Source organism: Micromys minutus (genome assembly GCF_963924665.1).
Source record: "Micromys minutus genome assembly, chromosome: 24".
Classification (NCBI taxonomy): Eukaryota; Metazoa; Chordata; class Mammalia; order Rodentia; family Muridae; genus Micromys; species Micromys minutus.
Genome location: NC_137959.1, coordinates 4460443 through 4479115, shown reverse-complemented (window position 1 = coordinate 4479115; position 18673 = coordinate 4460443). Strand labels below are relative to the sequence as shown.

Genomic DNA, 18673 nt, shown 5'->3' with positions numbered 1-18673 from the left:
ATCAATAAATATTCTTTTTCTCATTAGGATGCTAGGGGATGGTTATGAGCACCTCTGGGCCAGGCACTTTGCTACTGATACCCCCTTAGCACTAAAGACAGGTCCTACAGCCGCTCCTTCCCATTAGATGGAAAGGAAAACTGAGAGACTAAACATTACCTCCCAAGGCTGTTTGGCTAGCAAAGTGCTGGGAAGATTTCTATCCAGTTCTTTGTCAAATTCAAAATGTCAAGCTTTTGAACTCATGAGCTTCTTCCCTAACGCTGAAGCCAAATCTCAGTATAAAAGTATGTGGAAGGTGTCCACGTGTTTATATATGATTGCATGTGTACTAGTGCACATGTGCACGGAACTGTGTACACACATGGAGAAGCCATAGACCAATGTCAGGAATCATTCTTGACTCCTTATCTACCCTACTCATTGAGCTTTTTAATCAAACTAGAGATACTGATCTAGTTAGTCTTGGCTTGCTCAGGGGAATGTTGTCCCCTCTTCTGAGGGTGGAATGACAGGCCATGGGCTATCCCTACCCACCACTTACAAGGGTTTCTGGGAATTGGAACTTGCTAGCATATCAAGTGATTAACTGCTGAGTTTTTCCCTTGATCTCATAACTTTTTTTTTTTTTTTAACAGAACATTGAAAATTATGTAAGCCCGGTGATGGTGGTACACACCTTTTAATTCCAGCACTCAGGACTCAGAGGCAGGTGGATCTCTGAGTGTGAGGCCAGCCTGGTCTACAAAGTAAGTTCCAAATAGCCAGGGCTACACAGAGAAACCCGGTCTCAACAGAAGAAGAAGGAGAAAGAGAAGAAAGAAGGAAGAAAAGAAGGAAGAGAGGAAGGAAGGAAGGAAGGAAGGAAGGAAGAAAGAAAGAAAGGGAAAGAAGGAAGGAAGGAAAAAAAGGAAAGGAAAGGAAAGAAGGAAGGAAGGAAGGAAAGGAAAGGAAAGGAAAGAAGGAAGGAAGGGAAAGAAGGAAGGAAGGAAAGGAAAGAAAAGGAAAGGAAAGAAAAAAGGAAGGAAGGAAGAAAGAGAGAAGGAGAAAAAATACTCTGGGATGCTTGGTGTCTCTCTGAGAGATGCTAGAGCTTGAACACACGCAGTCTCAGGGACATAATCTGAAACCCCTCCATTTTACTCACGAGCCAGTGCTGGCTTTCTTGGGCCTGCTCCACCACAGTGCTCCCTGTCTGCCAAGAAGCCCCTTGTAGTGGGTAACAGGAAGAAACCCCAGCCATGTCTCTGCAAGGTGGCTTACCTTCATGTGGGATTTGAGATTGTCCTTGCGAGCACACCGGAATGGACAGAGAGGGCACTGGTGACTTTTTAAGCCCGTGTGAATCACCATATGCCGCTTCCAGTAGCTCTTCCTCTTTATCACCAAACCACATATAGGACACTGGAATGGCTTCCCGCTTTCTTCTTCTGGGGCTTGGAAGAGGGAGGAAAAGGGGAATATTATAACAAGCACTGAATGTGTCTTGGCACCACCCTTTTGGTGATTCTACCATTATAACAATGCAGAGACTCTTACAACGGCTTTTCTTTCAAAAGAAACCCACATTCTGCTAGCTGCTTCCATTTGGGTTCCATCTGGCCACCGCTGACCATCCTGCTGTGACAGCCTCACTTCCAAAAGCTGTTGTGGACTGCAAGGCCCTCTGCAGAGGGGTCGAGCGTAGCTCCAAATGCACCCACAGGCAGAGAAGCCAGAGTCTCTATCTGAATTCCCACTTGGAAATGAGTGAGAAACACAGGCGATCGCATGGGACAGGGAATAATGCACTGCTCCACACAGAAAACCAAACAAGTAGCAGAAAGCTCACACACTGGCCTCCAGCGGAGACAGGGCTCAGCATCCCCACTGATGACTTGTTTAGCTGTGGCTCCTGCAGACAGAGGCTGCTGCCAATTTAGCCATCAGGGGGTCCTCAGGTCAGGGTTTTTTTTCCTCTTATGTCTGTCCCTCTGCTTGCTTCTAACAATTGTGTACTGCCTTCCTCTGATCTGCACGAGGCCTGGCTACCTACTGGAGGAAGGGACACACCAGGCCACCACAAACGCTTCCAATTTTCAGGGAAACAAACAAACCGATCGCTTTCCTTAAGCACAGTTCAGATTGCTGCCTCCTGCCCCATCCTTATGTGTTTCTGTTGTGATACTGTTGCTGGATTTCTGACGCAGCAGGTAACCTCTACAACTGAGAGTATAGGGAATAAAAGTGGGTGCCGTTGAATGCCGTGTGTGTGTGTGTGTGTGTGTGTGTGTATCCCTGGGGTTGAACCTAGGCCTCTTCTGTCATTGAGATAAATCCCCAAATGCTTTTTACTTTTTCTTTTATTTGGAACTCACTGTTCTGGATAGGACAGTGACTGCCAGGGATCCTCCTGTCTCTGCCTCCCTAGCAAATATTATAGGTATCCGCTGTTGTGCCTGGCTTTTACATATGAGATTATAGGTATCCGCTGTTGTGCCTGGCTTTTACATATGAGATTATAGGTATCCGCTGTTGTGCCTGGCTTTTACATAAATGTTGGGGATCCCAACCTGGGTCCTTGTGCTTAAGTGAGCACTTTACAAACTGAGGCCTCTCTGTGCCTTGCAATTTATGACAAAAGAAACTGTGTTATTCGTCTTGAGGAATATCCCATATTCTATGACTGGTTACATCCACATAGTATGTTTGGCTTTTAAAAAAATTATTATTATTAGCTGTTTCTGATACACTGTTAATTTGAGGCTGATTATATTTTTATGACAATAATTAATAGATGAAGCATAAGAAGTCATGAGGCAGAGACCTCCTACCTTGAGGTGTATTCTCACACACGTTACACACACACACACACACACACACACACACAAATAAAAATAAATTATAGTTAAGAAGAAAACAAAAAGAGATACACAAAAACAAATGGAAAGTGGAAAGCTTATTTGGAACCTGTGTAACCTACATTCTGGTAAAAGACATTCCTGAGATCAAAGAGAGGTGGTGCCCTTTAATTCCTATAGCAATCGTTGGCTCTGGTAGATGGGAACCTGGAACTGTGCTAGTCCTGCTTGTTCTGGATATAAAGATCTGGGAGTATTTACAAGCACACATATATGTTTTGGCTCTGGTTTGAAATATCAGAGCAAGCATGATTGCATGAAGCTAACCACAAAACCCTGGCATCCTTTTATTGTGTGACAGCTTTCTGAGTTCACACTCTGGAAACCTCTAGACAGCAGCTCCAGTAGAACTGTGGGCTGAGAGGAGGTTGGTGCGTACACAGAGTGGTGCTGAGGGAAAGGCTGTGCTCCCTTTTCCATTCTGGACTATTTGAATTTTTAAATACAAACATTACTTCTTGATTTTTAAAGGAAACATTCCCAAGTGCATACTTCAAGATAATCTCATTATTTATTCATTGAGTCAACCCTGCTTCTACATGCCAAGAGCCACTTAAAATGGATGGAACCAGGATGGCTTGGAAATAAGGTGAGGTGATTTTTTTTTTAAATCCAGTTTTACTAATACAGGTATAAGTGTTTCTAGTTGGTTTAACCAAGCGACTAGGAAAGGCATCCTCTAACTGAAAAAACCGTCAATGCTGGAAAGTCAGCTTCTGGTGTTCCGACTGGCAGCAGGTGTGGACAGCTGAACGTTCTGTCTGCTCTAAGAAAAACCCCCTGGACAGGCCCCCATCATTCACTCCTGAAAGGCCAGAGCTTCCCTGTCTCTGTGGACTGTCTGGGCCCCATCTCATCCCATCCCAATTCGGCACCACCTTCTCCTCCATCACTGGCTCCTCCAAACTGATGTCTCAGTCCCCAAAGCCTGCCACTGAGCAACAGATTGCCAAGCAAGACCCAGACTGGGCCTCTAGGTGAATCTGCTATACAACAGAGAGAGAAAATGATAATGATGTCTATTCTGGGTCATAAGAACATCAGAGAAGGATGGAGAACACGCACAAACAGGCTGTGACAGGTCTCTATCTTGCAGGAGTGTTTCCACTACTGAAACCAGAAACTAATTTTTCAGAAAAGCAGAGGAAGAAGGGAAGAGAAGACAAGTCCTTGGACCCAGGCTGGTGACTTCATGGCACATCCAAAGAAGGCACTAAGTAGAAAAACCAACATGGCCAGAGTGCAGACTCTCCTGGAGTCAAGTTCTGCCTACACCATCAACTTCTCTGATCTCTCAATCATCTCCCCAGCCACCACATTAACCAGTGATTCTGTATTTTCAGGTATAGTGTTTGCAATGCATTCATTGCCTTATACCAGAATTCTTCTGGTATCATCCGTAAGTAGCCAAGTAGAAACTCAGTTGATTCCAAAAATAAATAATGCATAAATGTAATAAAGCCTGCGTATTAGCGCTCCATATAAATCCATTTATTTCATCTTGAAACTATACAGCCTATAGTTTTAATTAGTACCGAAGTACACATGAGTCGTGTATAAATTGGGGAGTCCTTGAATAAACTAGCAAAGTATAATGAGAAGACACTGACTGAAAATAATCATACTCATGACCATTTGGAGCCCCCCCCCCCCCGTGTGTATGTGTGTGTGTGTGTGTGTGTGTGTGTGTGTGTGTAGCTATGTGTGAGCAAGTTTGTGGAGGCTCCTTGATCACTTTCCACCGTACTTTACTTTTGAGACTATGTCTCTCCTCTAAACCTGGAATGAGCTCATTCAATAGAGTGGCTGCCAGTAAATCTTTGGGATCTGACAGTCTCAGCCTCCCTGGCACAGGGATTAAAAAGGCACACACTTTTATGTGTGTTCTAGGGGATCAAACTCAGGTCTTTATATTTGTGCAACCTTTAACTTAAAAAAAAAAAAAAAAAAAAAAAAAAAAATAGAAAAAAGTCACCAGAATGCACTGACTGATTTATAAACTGTGTCAGTGACATTTGAATTCATATGTATTCAAGGAAGAGATTTCACATGTTAGGACACATCCCATGTATATAGGATGCTGTTGATGGCAAGAGATGGACGGAGGAGAGCAGTTTTTTGACCTCCAAACTGTTTTCAGTGACTTTTGCTGAGCTTTAAAGCCTGGGGAAATGCAGTCCCCACCCCCTCCTGGGGTGAAACACACCTTCTGGAAAGTACCAGGATTGCAGTGTTTTTACCTGCAGGATAAACAAGTCCCTCAAATGTATCACTTCAAACAAATCGAAATTCCACCTGATGCTAACAGACCCAGTGGCACAGAACTGTTAGTGTGCTCTGTGAGAGAACATGCTCCCTCTACAGATAACAAGGGTGAGACAGAAGGCAACCTAGGTCAATGGAAGCACTTAGGGGTGGCCCTCCCAGGCAGAAAATCCACCCTCAGAGCAGAAGCAAATATCAGCTGTGAATGTGAGCTCAGAGCCTGGCCTAACTCAGGAATGATGTCAGAAGCCTCGAGGAATAAGGACCCAGAACCCACTGTGCATCTCAGTCTAGACAAGCTCCACATGGAAAGTTAGAGGGGAAAGATGAGGGGGAAGGAGAATTTGCCTGGGGCCCACTACCTGTGTTTCTTCTGAGCTTCAGACAGTGACTCTGTAAGCTGGCTGGACTGTAATTAGGCTCTGTGTAAAGGGCCAGTAGTGAGAAGTGAAACCCTGATGGGGCCAGCGTGGACCAACAGTGCATGTCTCTCACCGTATGCCCAGAGATGTCCTGGACCAATGGATGGATGAGCAAACATGTGTGTGTGTGCATTTATACCTCAGCTGCTTCAAAACCAAACCCAGAGCAGCTTATATGAAACCAACATTCCTGGTGAAGTCGAATGATCCACCCTAAACTATCAAAATGAACAGCAAAGCAGAGATGACCTTACTGGAGACTTGACAGGAAGCTTTGAAGAGAAATGAGCCATGTGTTTAATTTACAGAAAAGAAAAGGGAAGAAAAGAGAAAGAAATCTTAGTGACAATTCTAAATGTCTCTGTTCACACACAAGGAAACAAACCGAACACATTCGGTGCAGGCGTGATGGGGGTGTTGAAGTTCAACTATCTAGAGACAGAGCTGAGATCAGAGTGCACCCCTTAATTCCTAGTTTGGTGTTCTAGCCTGTTGTCAACATAAATCCACAGAACAATAAAAACAGAACCTCACAGAGCTAAATAATAATAACAATAATAAATCATGAATGTTTTTTTCAGTTATTATTTTTAAAACTTCAAGCTTTTGTAGGCTTTGAAATCAAATATTTCTGGTTAGAGCCTACACTAGAATGTGCTGGAAGACAAGATAACTCGCAATTCGAGTCAACGCACATACAGCTCTTATCCTGCACATAGATGGTGTGTGCGGATGGCAGGGGACCCTAGATGTGTGTGCATACTCCATGCACATGATATCAACACTTTAGACATATGCACTTGACTGGTGCATGTATGTGAACCCTTCTTTCTAACAATATACAAGGGCTTTAATCTCCATGTGAAGATTTTAAAAATCGTTTTGTTTGTTCGAGATTGGTTTGTAAAATGGGGTCTTCTGTATCTTCAGCTGCCCCCAAACTTGTTATAGAGCCGAATCAGATATTGAACTTCCGAGCATCCTGTGGCCTCTGGGATGCTGCTGCTACAGTTAAGCATCGTCACAGCCAGTTAATGAGATTCCAGGGATCAAACCCAAGGCTCCAGACATGTAGGAAAGCACTCTACAAACCCATCTACATCCTCAGGACAGACTTGAACTCTCTTGGGCATATCTCCTCAATGCCTTTTCAGTGGACGAGAGGCAGCGGTGGATTACCCTTAGCTAACAAGGCTGTTATGGCTGACATATATGACATCATCAGTGCATGTCCTAAGAAGCACTGAATACAACCAAGTCTTATACCTACAGCCATTCCACATTTAAATCACTCTGAAAGCGTCTGAGACCAGCTGCAGATTTGATTCCTGCTGGAAAGTGAGGTACCTAGGCAGCCTGTGTATGTAACTGCTCTGGATAAAGGCTCTAGCAACTATGAATCTAACGGGAGGGTGGGGAGAAGTCATCCTCTCTAGACTTTGTAAGCATCTGCTGTGATCTTAATAACACCCCGTAAAGACAAAAGGAAGCATGGGCCCAGAAACCCTTATGGGCTGACCCTGCAAATAGCCTCAGGTGTCTGCTTCTTGGGGCCAGGGTGCTCTGATGGTGGAAATTTTACATTGTATAAAACAACACCTGCTATTTCTTTAACCCGGTGCCTAGCATCCTGGGACTCCCATTGGCTTTCTGCAAGAAACTTGGTCTTGAAAATCAAAACCATTCCTTTTATTCTGAGCTGCAAGAGAACAGTGGCTTCAAAGAGAATTGAGTCAATGTGTGACATTTATCTTTATAGCAAACGGACATCATCTTTCCTCTAGCGTGTCCCCTTTCAGAGGAGCGGTGTAGCATGTGCTGGGGGCGCAGGTCACATGAAAGAAGCCTCCCAGTCGAGAGTCACGGCTCTTTGGAGGAGCAGAAAGGCTACTGAGTGCTGGACTGCCAAGGAATTCAACACACCATGATTGGCAACAACACAGTCCTGCTCAAAAAAGCGGACTAAGCCAGACCTGAAAGACACTCTTTTTTCATGATCTGGGCTCCCTTGACCCAAAGAAGGACAAAGCAATGTCTGGTGTCTAAATTATGAGAGACAAGATGAGCTTCCGTAGCCTCAGCTCCTCAGAACTCCAGAACTCCAGAGACTGCGGTAACTGCCTTTTTTGCAACATTTTTGAGAAGCGGTGTTTTAAAAAAATCTTGCTTGAAATTGGGATGGTAGGTGCTGGATGCTGGTGGCACACAGCACTAATCCCAGCACTCGGGGGACAGAGGCAGGCAGATCTCTGAGTTCAAGTCCAGCCTAATCTACAGCTAGGGCTACACAGAAAAACCCTGTCTTGAAAAAAAGCCAAAAAAAAAAAAAAAAAAAAAAAAAAGAAAGGAAAAGAGAGAGAGAGAGGAGGAAGAGGAGAAAAACCAGGATGGTGTACAACCTTATGGTCTTTTAGTGGAAATGAGGAGTAGGCATGTTATTTATCTGTTTGGGGGTACTTTTTATTTTTCCCCTGTATAGGGGTTCGTGTAGCCCAGGCTAATGTCAAAGTCATTATGTAGTCAAGGTTGATTTTGAACTTCTGATCCCTCTGCCTCTACCTCTCCAACTCAAAGATGATAAGTACGTACCATTAGTCTATTGTTGGTTTATGGTTTAATGACAACCTGGAGGCTGTAATTTGTCTTTGCTTGAATAGCACTGGGCCATTGTGAGAAGACCAGTGCACAAGTGTACAAGCATTCAAGTGTTTCTCTCTCTCTCTCTGTCCCCCCCCCACACCCGTTCTTTGTAGACAGGATCTTACATCTTACTGGGTCCAGCCTGGTCTCAAATCTTTACCCTTTCTGAGTGCTGGGATGATAGGTCACTGTACCTGTACATGTATGTGTGTTACATATATGTATGCTGTATGCATGGAGGTCAGAGGGCAGCTTTCAGTAGTCATGTTCTGCTTGAGTTCCAGGGATCAATCCAACAGTCAGGTTTGGAGCAGGCGCCTTTACCTACACAGCCATCCCTCGGAGTCTACATACATCTCAGTGTGATGACGGTCACAGCTCTTGGTGCATTTGTGACTTAAATGCCACATACACCAAATTGATGTTAACTCTGATCACACGCACACTTCACCAACGCAGCTGTGGATGACTGACAGGTGCCAGACCACACACAATGGCTATATATATAAAATGATGAGAGAACAAGGTGTACTTCCTGCTCCAGTTTCTGCAGAATATCCATGAGACACATTTGAAGTCACCGTCCCAGGAACAGGTATCATCACCAATGCAGTTCTGAAGCAAACCAGGACATGAAATGGCGTTGTCCTGGAGGCATGGCAGTGACTAAACCCCTCCCTAAGAAAATCTGACTTTGAGTACCAGGGCTCTATAGGACGGTGATGTCTTGGGAAAAGACCATCCCCCATTCCCACATACACACACTCTTCCATAGCTGAATGGATCTGAACAAAATGAAGCCTGTACAAGGAATGCTTGCACTGTTTGACAAGGAATTACAGGCGAGTAGGATACGTGAACAAAGCTTAAATTCCACAAAAAAAAGTAATAAAAATACTAACATAAAGGTGTATGCTGTGATCAACTAGGGCAGAGCAGTTATACTGATTATAAAAAAGTCCGTTTGTGCCAGAGGCAGCGGGGCCTCCTCTGTCCACTATTCTAAAGCAGTGTTTCCCCTATGCATTCCCTGACGCCTTGCACTCTGACAAGAATGCTTTGATCTCCCCCATTAAACGTATCTGGTATAGACCTAGTCTGAACTTAGTGAGAGGTGGGGGGTGAGGAGGGTGCATGAAAGGGACGGAGTATCTGCACGTCGCTAAGATTATTCATTACTTTTCAAAACCATGGCAATTTGTGAAGGCTTTGTGTGGCACGCACATGAAAGACTATTATGCTGTCCATTTTTAAGTATTTTGTTGTGCTCTTGCTTTTTGATTTCTCCCTCATCTTGGATGGGAAGCTTCCCCACCCCACGCTAGTGAAAGGGCAAAGAGGAAGACATGGCGAGCAGTTTACAGTCAGAGAGAACAGCCGTGTGGCTGAGCAAGATTCCATACCTGAATTGGAGGGCTTGGAGACTCTTCCCTTGGAAACTGGAAGTAGCAATAATTCCAAAGACTGAGGCTGTGCTGGTGGAGGTGGTGGGGGAGGGGGAGGGGTGACTTTTTCTGGCTTCTTCTCAGAAGGCGGCAGTGGTAGAGGGTCATCAGGCAATAAAGATGACTTCTCAGCCAGAAGGCTACCCGCGGCCCTGGCAGCCACTTCTTTCAGAAGGGCTGCGGAGGAGGTCATGGAGGCCAGTGACAGGAAAGAGCTGGCTGGAGGTGGGTGCTCCTGACCCGGAGTCAGACTTCTCTCGCTCACTTTCTTAGACAAAGCCGCCAAGGTGGAGCTGGCGGACTGTGAGCTGAACGGGGAGGAAAAGGACTCAAACCTCAGGCTCTCCTCTGTCCTGGACAGAGACTTGTCCTGCAGAACAGCGTTGGCTGCGGCTTTCAGTTTGAGGATGGCGGAGTCGGGGGACAGGCCACAGGTGGTGGTTGAGTTCGGCAACCACTTACCTTGATTCCAGATGAAACGGTTACTCGGGGTGTATTGGTCACTCTGATCCTGTTTCTCGGCCAGCTTCCTGGCCAGGACACTGAGTTGCTGGGCATGGTGGGACGGTGGGGAAAATGACAGACTGGGGCCAACATTCACGGGTGACTCCACCCTGCCATTGGCTGTGCCATCGAGTTTGAGGGACCCAGCCTCCAGCAGCCGCCGCAAGTTGCTGCTCAGAGGTTTATTGGAACTAGGCGGGTCATCATCGCATACAGAGGACAGTCCGGGTGAATGGTGACCTTGACACTGTAGCGAGTCTCGGAGACCCTCACCGTCGAGTGCCACCAGCTCCAGCGTGTGGCTGCTGGGAGTGGCACTGCCCAGGGAGGTGTCGGGGGATGTGGACTGCTCTTGGATCCGGTCCTCCAGGGACAGTTTATAGTTCTCTTGGACTTCCCCATAGGATGCTTCTGATGGAGTCTCAGAGGAGTTCCCATACCACTGTTCTCCTTCGCTGAAATCTCCCTCGGCCTCGTCCTGCCTACTAACATCTGGAGGGAATCAAGAAGACCAGGTTACTCCCAAAGAGAACGGCCAGTTCGTTTGAGACACTCAAAGGGGTGGGGGTGGGTTGATGACATGCGCACTCTCCCCTTCTATCCGAGAGCCACACCAAAGCCAGCAACACCAAGAGCTGACTCAAGGTAAACACACTAAACAGAGACAAAAACATAACTTGAGTCTTTCTTTTTAAGCGGTGGTTCAGTACGAGCTGAATTACAGAAAGAGAAGGAGGAAAACACTACCAGAAAGAAGTGACTGGCCAAGAAGCGCAGTGCTGCTCATAAATAGGGAGCCAAAATAAAGCCTGAACCTGAAGCAGCACTAGGGAGGGGTCTGGAAAAGCCAGGAAGTTGTTTTCCCGCTGTCCTAACCCAGTGACCTCAGGCATATCACCTAGGTGGTTTGAGGCTCCATTTCCTCCAGTGTAAGATGCAATTCAGTTTTTAATAAAGCTTCTCTGAACTTGTAAACAATACTTGCCACACTCTGACGGTCAGTTATGAAGCTTAAGTTCCAATAAGCATGTGCCCATGTTTTGAAAACATAAAGTGCTCTGTCACAATCAGATCTTGTTTGCATTAGCGGCCTCTGGAGGGAGTGGGTGTGCGGACCGCTCACTGTGGGTGCTCTGACTTCAGTCACCAGCTTCCTTGCCATGGAATGACGAGGAATCTTTTCCTTCACACCACTACAGGTTCTCAAGAGTTATTTCCTATCTGTATACATACAGATCCACCACCGCTGTGGCCCGCCCCCATGTGCCAGTCAGTTGGAATGTCGCATTCAAGAAATCGGGTGAGTGACACCACATTTTCACCTTTGTGACCTCCATCTGGGTGGTGCTGTCCCAGAAAGGCTGATGACCAAAGTCTACCCATCATCCTTCACGCCTAGGTCCAACAAAGTCTACCCATCATCCTTCACGCCTAGGTCCAACAAAGTCTACCCATCATCCTTCACGCCTAGGTCCAACAAAGTCTACCCATCATCCTTCACGCCTAGGTCCAACAAAGTCTACCCATCATCCTTCAGGTCTAACTCCAAAAGTTCTTTTCTTCCAGTTGATCCACAGAATTAATCTCTCCCTCTTACTCACTCATTCAACAAATAACTACAGTGTGCTTAAATGTGTGCCAGTCATTATTCTAGACTGCTCTAAATTGAACAACATTTAACAAAATAACGACCCTGTCTTCTTGGAACGTTCTCTTCGCCAGAGAAGAACTAATGGAGAGTGACCCAGCCAGGCATGTAAAGGGAGGAGCCACTGTGCTAAGGGGCAGCATGTGTGCTGTGAGAGCTGGGTGTGGAGCAGGGAAAGGAGCTAAGGGGGCGGTGTCTGCTAGAGAGGACCTTTGTGACTGATTGAGTGACTATACGTTACATGCAGATCAGTAACACTCTGTAAATGTGAAGCTAACAAAGCCACTATGGGCAGGGACCTCATAGGATGTGGCTTATGATGCCAAAGGGTTGATTGCTCTGGCTGCATCATGGGAAACCATCTGGAGTTACAAGAGTGAATCAGGAGACCACCTCAGTCAGGAGGGATGGACATGGCTTCCTTCAGGTGACAGCTTGTGGCCAGACGCCAAGGATGTTTATCAACATTTTGTTGATAGTTGCTTCACGTCACTCTAAGAGACCCGCTGCTCTCTTCCCTTCTAAAGGGGTGTTCCTTGGTGGCAGGTTGTACTCCCTTCCCTACAGAACCCCACTTTGAGCCTAGCAGGGAGCCTGGTCCCCAGCAGAGTTGCATCAGTATTTGGGGACCGACAGTAGGCTCCAAACTATCCCACACTGTTTGTTTTCAGAATTGTGACTGCAGGAGAAACTACAAGGGAACACATTGATCTTCCTGTGCTGTTCAGAAAGGAGCTGCCACAATGACAAATTCCCTCACTGGGTGATAGGTCTGAAACTCCATCCCTGGATCTTTTATTACGTTATCAAGAAAATGTAAAATATCAAATGAAATTTGCTTTTAAAAAAACTGCTAAAATTGCATTTTCTCTGTAAACCCCGTCTGGTTCCTTGCCATTTTCCACATTTCCCTTTTCTCGGTTGATTTTTGCATTTTTCATCTGTCCTAAAATCTCTAGTGACTCTGGACCCTCATTTCCCCAGTGGCTTCCAGGAATGGTGGTGTTTTTCTGTTTTTTTGTTTTTAACCAGACCTGAAGCAGTCAGCATCAACCCCCACAGCATTATGTGTCTTCCACCACCTGCCTAGACTTCAGATTAAATATCTTATATTCAAAATAATAACGACGATGACGACGGCAACACGGGATCTCCACCATAAGCAGCAAGAAAGGAAAAAGTTAGAAGAGTGCTTACAGTAAGGACTAACTGGCTCTTCTTTGATGGCTGTACTACATGAGGGAACAGAGCAATACATGACCCAAAAGGCAGTGCTTGGGTTCTGCTTCACACCGGCGGGGCACTAAGATACTCAAGACCGGCCCTGAGCCAGTCATTACGGGTGCTACTGGATGCGCTAAATTCCTTACGTCAACTTCTGCCTGCTATGACAAGAAAAGAGGCAGAAAGGGAGTGGAGACGCAATGCATAGAGTAAAGGGTCCTCTCCTAAGGCCGATCCTCTCCAGACAGGAGTGAATGGTCTCTATCAGGAACGACCCATTGCCGATTCCGGATTCAACTCATGGGAGTGTGGATGGGGGTGTCTGGCAGAGCAGCCAGCCTTTGAGAACTTGGCAGAAGCCATCCTGGAGGTTCTGTGGCAGACAATTATAGTGGCATATGCCCCTAAATGCCTGTGTGTGTTTCTCAGTCCCACACTCCTGTTAGACACAATCACAGAGATCCGTGTTCCCCTGAACTATCCAAAAACTTAGATACAAAGATCACAGTAGTCTATTAATTGCTGTGATGGTTAATCTTCATTATTAACTTGATTGGATCTGGGATTAACTAAGAGACACACCTCTTAGGGGGTCCATGAGAGTGTTTCCCAAAAGAACTCACTGCAAAGGGTCTGAGAGAAAAGCAGGGCTGTTTTTGTCTGCCTGCTTTCACCCTTAGTGGTAACTGCACTGGCCTTGTGATTGCTGCTGCTGCTGCCGCTGCCGCCGCCGTCGTGCTTGAATGTTGATGAACGCTAGCTTTTCAGCCTTTTAGTGTGGACTAAAGACCCTGTTCTAGGAGATGTTCCACTCCATCTTCAGTTCCAGACAGGTGAGACATCCAGCCTTGTGCACTGTGCAGCTACTGGACTCTCAGCCTCTCCAGCATGAAGACAGCCATTGCTGAACCATGGAGGAAGTACTATGTAAACCATTTTAATAAGTCACCTCTGTGATGTACAACCATTCTGTTGGTTTTGTTTTCCCCAGAGAACTCCAAGTACTAACAACACAAAACCAATTCCCTGAAGGTGATGGTTCTAAAGTCTGATATTCAAACAGCCCCAGAACCCGACCCCATTCCCTCAAATGAGAAAGAGCAGGATTCTGAGAAGACATGGTTCAAATTATTCAAACAACCTTGAGACCAAATGAAAAGTTCAGAGGCCTTAGAAAAATACATTTAGGATGTGTAAGGATGTAAAGAGGGTGGGGAAAATCAAAATCACTTTCTGCTTATAAGACTATGAGGGGTTTTCTCACAATTATAAACTATTTGTTATTATTCATTCTTTTATTTGTGGGTTCCCCCATGCTTTTACATTGAATACCGTGAAGCAGGGGCTCACAGAGATGCTACTGCTCCAGCTGCAGGGAACTCTTGTTCCTGTACATCATGAGGAAAGACTCTCACTGGCGGACATGTCATGCTGTGGCACCGCAGCCTAGAAGAGGGACCTGCTGGGTACCACAAGTGCAGGACACGGAACTCCTGACTTTCACTTCTCAGCGTTCAAGAAGGCTCGGGCAGCAAGACACCTCCATCTTCTTGTCTGTCAAGCAGCGTGAGATCAGCCTAGGGGACAGCGGAGCTGCACGGGGTCCCCGCACGGCTTCCTGGGGCTTTCACCACTTTCCCAACCCAGACAGCCTCGGGAAGCCTCTAAATGGCCAATGCAAGTAACTCTAGTAAACACATTATTTTTAACCTCTAAAAGAAAAAGAAGTAATTTTCATTGTAATTCCTCCAACAATCTCTGTCTAGACTGGCAGCTTCGCACTGTTTCTTGTCAGATTTACACAACAGAGTGTTCTTATGCCTGCGCATGTCTGGATGGCCCCCCAAAAAATCAGCAAGTCAAAGAAAGAAGAAAAACAGTGTGATTGTGGAGTGAAAGTATTTCTGTTTCTACGCTGCGAGTGCTTCTTTCTTGAGTAAAACAAAACAAACTTCCACCACCGAACACATTTATTTATAATTTAGTTCTCATGAGGCAAAGGTAAGGCGATACCAGAGCTCTCCTCTGTCCTCAGAAGAGAATGTCTCTGCACCTCACTGGCTCAGAGTTGGAAAGTTTTCATTAGATGCATTTAATTGGTCTGACAGTCAGCTCAGGGCCTCCTCATTTAGAAGGATGGAGAGTGGGCAGACAGACAACATATACAAAATGCCTATTAACTCCCAGCCTTCTGGGTTATGGTGAGCGAGGGCAGATAGGACCCTGTAAGCCCCATCTCTCAATCTACTTATATACTGTACCTGCCAGTGGGCCTCTTGGGACCACCAGAGGTGGGCGTGGGTGAATAGTGAATGTCTCTGCAGCACTCCCACAGGCATGTTTACCAGCTACCCACCAACTCGCTCATCTCCCTCCTAAGATCACCCAAAGCCCTTTATGCCTAATAAGCATCTGAGGTAAGTATCTACACCTGCTCTTCAAGGTTACACATCTCTATCGGCATTATCAGCTGTAATACTTGCTGCAAATCAAACAGCCAGCTCTTGCATGAGACTTTATACAGAAGTGATATGTAGGGTTGAAGGAGCGGCACTACAGAAGCTATTAGCAAAACCAATGTCAAGGCTTATTTTTCGGAGGTTTTATTTGTTTGTGGTTTTGTTTATTTGTTTGAGACAGGCTCTGAGTTATTCCAGGCTGACCTTAAATTTACTGTGACAGTTAGGTTTACTTGTCAACTCAACACAGTCTAAAACCACCTATGAAGACAGTCTCAATAAGAATTTGTATACATGGAGTCAGTCTGTGGGCATGGCTATGAGGGTTGTTTTAATCAAGTTAATTGATATGGGAGAACCAGCCCACTCTGGGCAACATCATTCCCTAGGCAGAGGGTGTAGAACCATGTGTGAGTATAGAAGCATGCTGAAAGCTAACAAGCATGCATGTCTGTATTCATTCTCTCTGATCTCAACTGTGAATGAGGCTGACGGCTCTTTCAAGCATGTGCACTGTGGCTTCCCTGCAGCCATGGGCTGTAACCTGGGACTATACGCTGAAATAAACCCTTTCTCCCCTAAACTGGTTTTGACTGGGACACTTGATCACAGAAACGCATAGTAGAACACTTGCTCTGTAGCCAAGAATGACTTCTTCCTGACTCCACATTTTGGGCCCTGGGATTGCAGAAGTTTGCCATTGCATTCAGTCTGTGGTGCTGACGATGGAACGGAGCTTCGTGTGGGCTAAGAGTGGGGTGCATTCTACAAACAGCTAAACCCCTAATACAACATGTAAGGGAATGTTCTCAGAATTCACGTGCCCCAGCGACAAGCCCTACAGTTTACAGGCTGTGGTGGAACAGAGGCTGGACAAGCATTTACTGGCTGCTACCACCCAAAGGGAATCCCCCAACACTGTGGGGGTGGAAAAGGGAACAGTTAGTTGCGACGGTGTAGGCAGCGTTAGATGTTGAAAAACCATGCACATACAGGATTGTTCCTCTACCAACAACCAAGATAAAACATGTCTTTTGTGGATAAGGCTAATGGTGGTAGTATGTGTGGATAAATTAACCTGGCGGGGTGAAAATGTCTAGACTCTGAACTCTTCCCATTTGAAAACCAGACCACCATTGATTCGCCGACGGTACGCGTCACCGCTGATGCCCTCACAAGCACTAGCCAACAGGTGTTGGGAGTTAGTTGCTCTGTGGAGACCCTGCCCCAGGCTCGCCGCAGGACTGCAGAGCACCAAGAATGCTTTTCTCCGAAGACTGTACCCCTGGAGGTGAGGCCACAACGGGGCTGGGATCTGAAAGGATTTTGCTAGGACCATCAGGGTACATTCTCCTTTGCCTTTAGATGTTTCCTGGACCACATTTCACAAGAGGCAAAAAGCCTGGCTGCAGGCTACCTAGATTTTCACTCGGCCAGAGTAAAAGATCTTTCCTCTTCTGATTGGTCTGCTGGTGGTCAAGCTCCCCTCCCTAGGCCTATCCCTGAAGACAGAGGGCGGAACCTAGTAGGCTCAATGTGGGTCACAGAAGAAAGGCCCGGCAAGAGGTGCCAGGAAGACAAAAGCCACCCACCCACTCCATGCCGGTTAATAAGTTTCTTCTGTGGCATCCAGAGCTGTTCTCCACCGGTTTTATGATGTGAGCACAAAACACATCTATAGCTGGGCTGGCTTCATCTGCCAAAGTCTAAATTATCCTTTTGTGGCCCGAAGGCCTGAGGATATTCCTGACACCACCCTGAAAGGGGGAGGGGACTGTAGGTCTTCAGGGGTTGGAGTTCTCTGTCTGAGATAAAGGCCCCACCAGTTCCCGGGACAGAGGTTCAGAGACGACACAGCCATGAGCCAGGCCAAGAGGAAAACTTAGGGACTGGCAGGATGGTGGAGGCACTAGTGCCTCTGAGAGGCAGCCTGGGAGAAGCCCACGCCTGAGACCGCAGAAGACCCTGGGCCAGACCAGTAATCACACACAGCACAGCCTGCAAATTGTGATGTAAACCCTCTTGGTGGAAAGAACTGACAAAGGTGAGCACTCCATTCTTTGTCTTTGAATTCAAGCCCAGTTAGTTCGCCAGGTTCAATGTACTCAGAAAGAGCCTGGGCCTCCTATGGCCAAACTCCCAGGCAGCAACGCCATCACAACACCCATCTCGGCGTCCCCGCCAAGCCCTCCAGCTTCCTCTCGATGTTCCTATCACAAATCCCATTCGCTCTCACAGTCTGCTGGTTCTTTCTTCTGTACACAGGCCCTTGCCCGTCTTCTCCCAGCGCCCCTGAGTGGGCATCACCAGGACTCCAGCAGCACAGAAGCAGTGTTGGGAGTCTCACCCAGCAGTCAGACTAAAGTTCTCAGGACTGTCATAGCCTAGTACTGCCAGCCTTAACCAAGGCCTCGCAAGGCTTCTTGTCATCAGGACACGATCCCAGAGCTCAGAGCCCTATATGGCCTCCATCTGTCATATCCAGCCACTTGCTTCAACCAAGGCTGTAAGCTCTGCCATGTGACCTGTGACTGTTCATCTCTCATGTGACCAATGTCCCGTGTCCCCCTGTCTTCAGGTAATCCCTCAGAGAACAATAGGGAGAGCGGGTCTTTGTTTCGTATGTAGCTGTGTCCCATCTCATGGAACAGGGCCAAGTACAAAGAAGGCCCTCAGTTATTACCTCTCAAAGGCAGGAGTCGAAAGGCAGAATGGCTGTAAGATTGGAGAAGCTCCATCTATTGATAATAGAAACCATCTTCAAAATGAGAATCTACAATACTGTAAAAACAGTGAGTCAAACATACAACAAAGAAAAAAACCTACTATACAAGCTTTCCACCCAAGTTCCCTTCCCAGGCAAGACAAGATGGCCCCTCTGACCACCCTTCCCGCACAAGGTAACAGGACTAATTGTAGAAGCCCCTCCTGGAAACCCCAAAGGTCTTTACAAACTCTGCCTCCTACACAGAGCTCTGTCTCCTTCCTTAATAATACTTGGTGTTTCCCACAAGGTACCAAGGAAAACATGTTTTCAAGATGCCACGTATATCTGTGGAGATCTGCTTGGAGAAACAATATAAGACATGCTGGTTGTCAAGGAATGTGAGCTTGAGATCCTAGCACTTAGGAAGTAGAGGCAAGAGGCTTTGGAGTTCCAGGTCAG

The 18673-nt window shown here is 46.4% G+C and overlaps 1 protein-coding gene across 1 annotated transcript in view; it reads right to left on the bottom strand.

Annotated features, from left to right (window-relative positions):
* The window catches only part of ZNF827 (zinc finger protein 827), a 152554-nt gene that overhangs the window by 111360 nt on the left and 22521 nt on the right, over positions 1-18673 (bottom strand). The window contains exons 2-3 of the mRNA XM_080937496.1: positions 9631-10668; positions 1264-1436 (exon numbers count right to left, since the gene is read on the bottom strand). Of these exons, the coding sequence (XP_080793622.1) occupies positions 1264-1436; positions 9631-10668 (1211 nt within the window). The remainder of the gene's footprint in view (positions 1-1263; positions 1437-9630; positions 10669-18673) is intronic.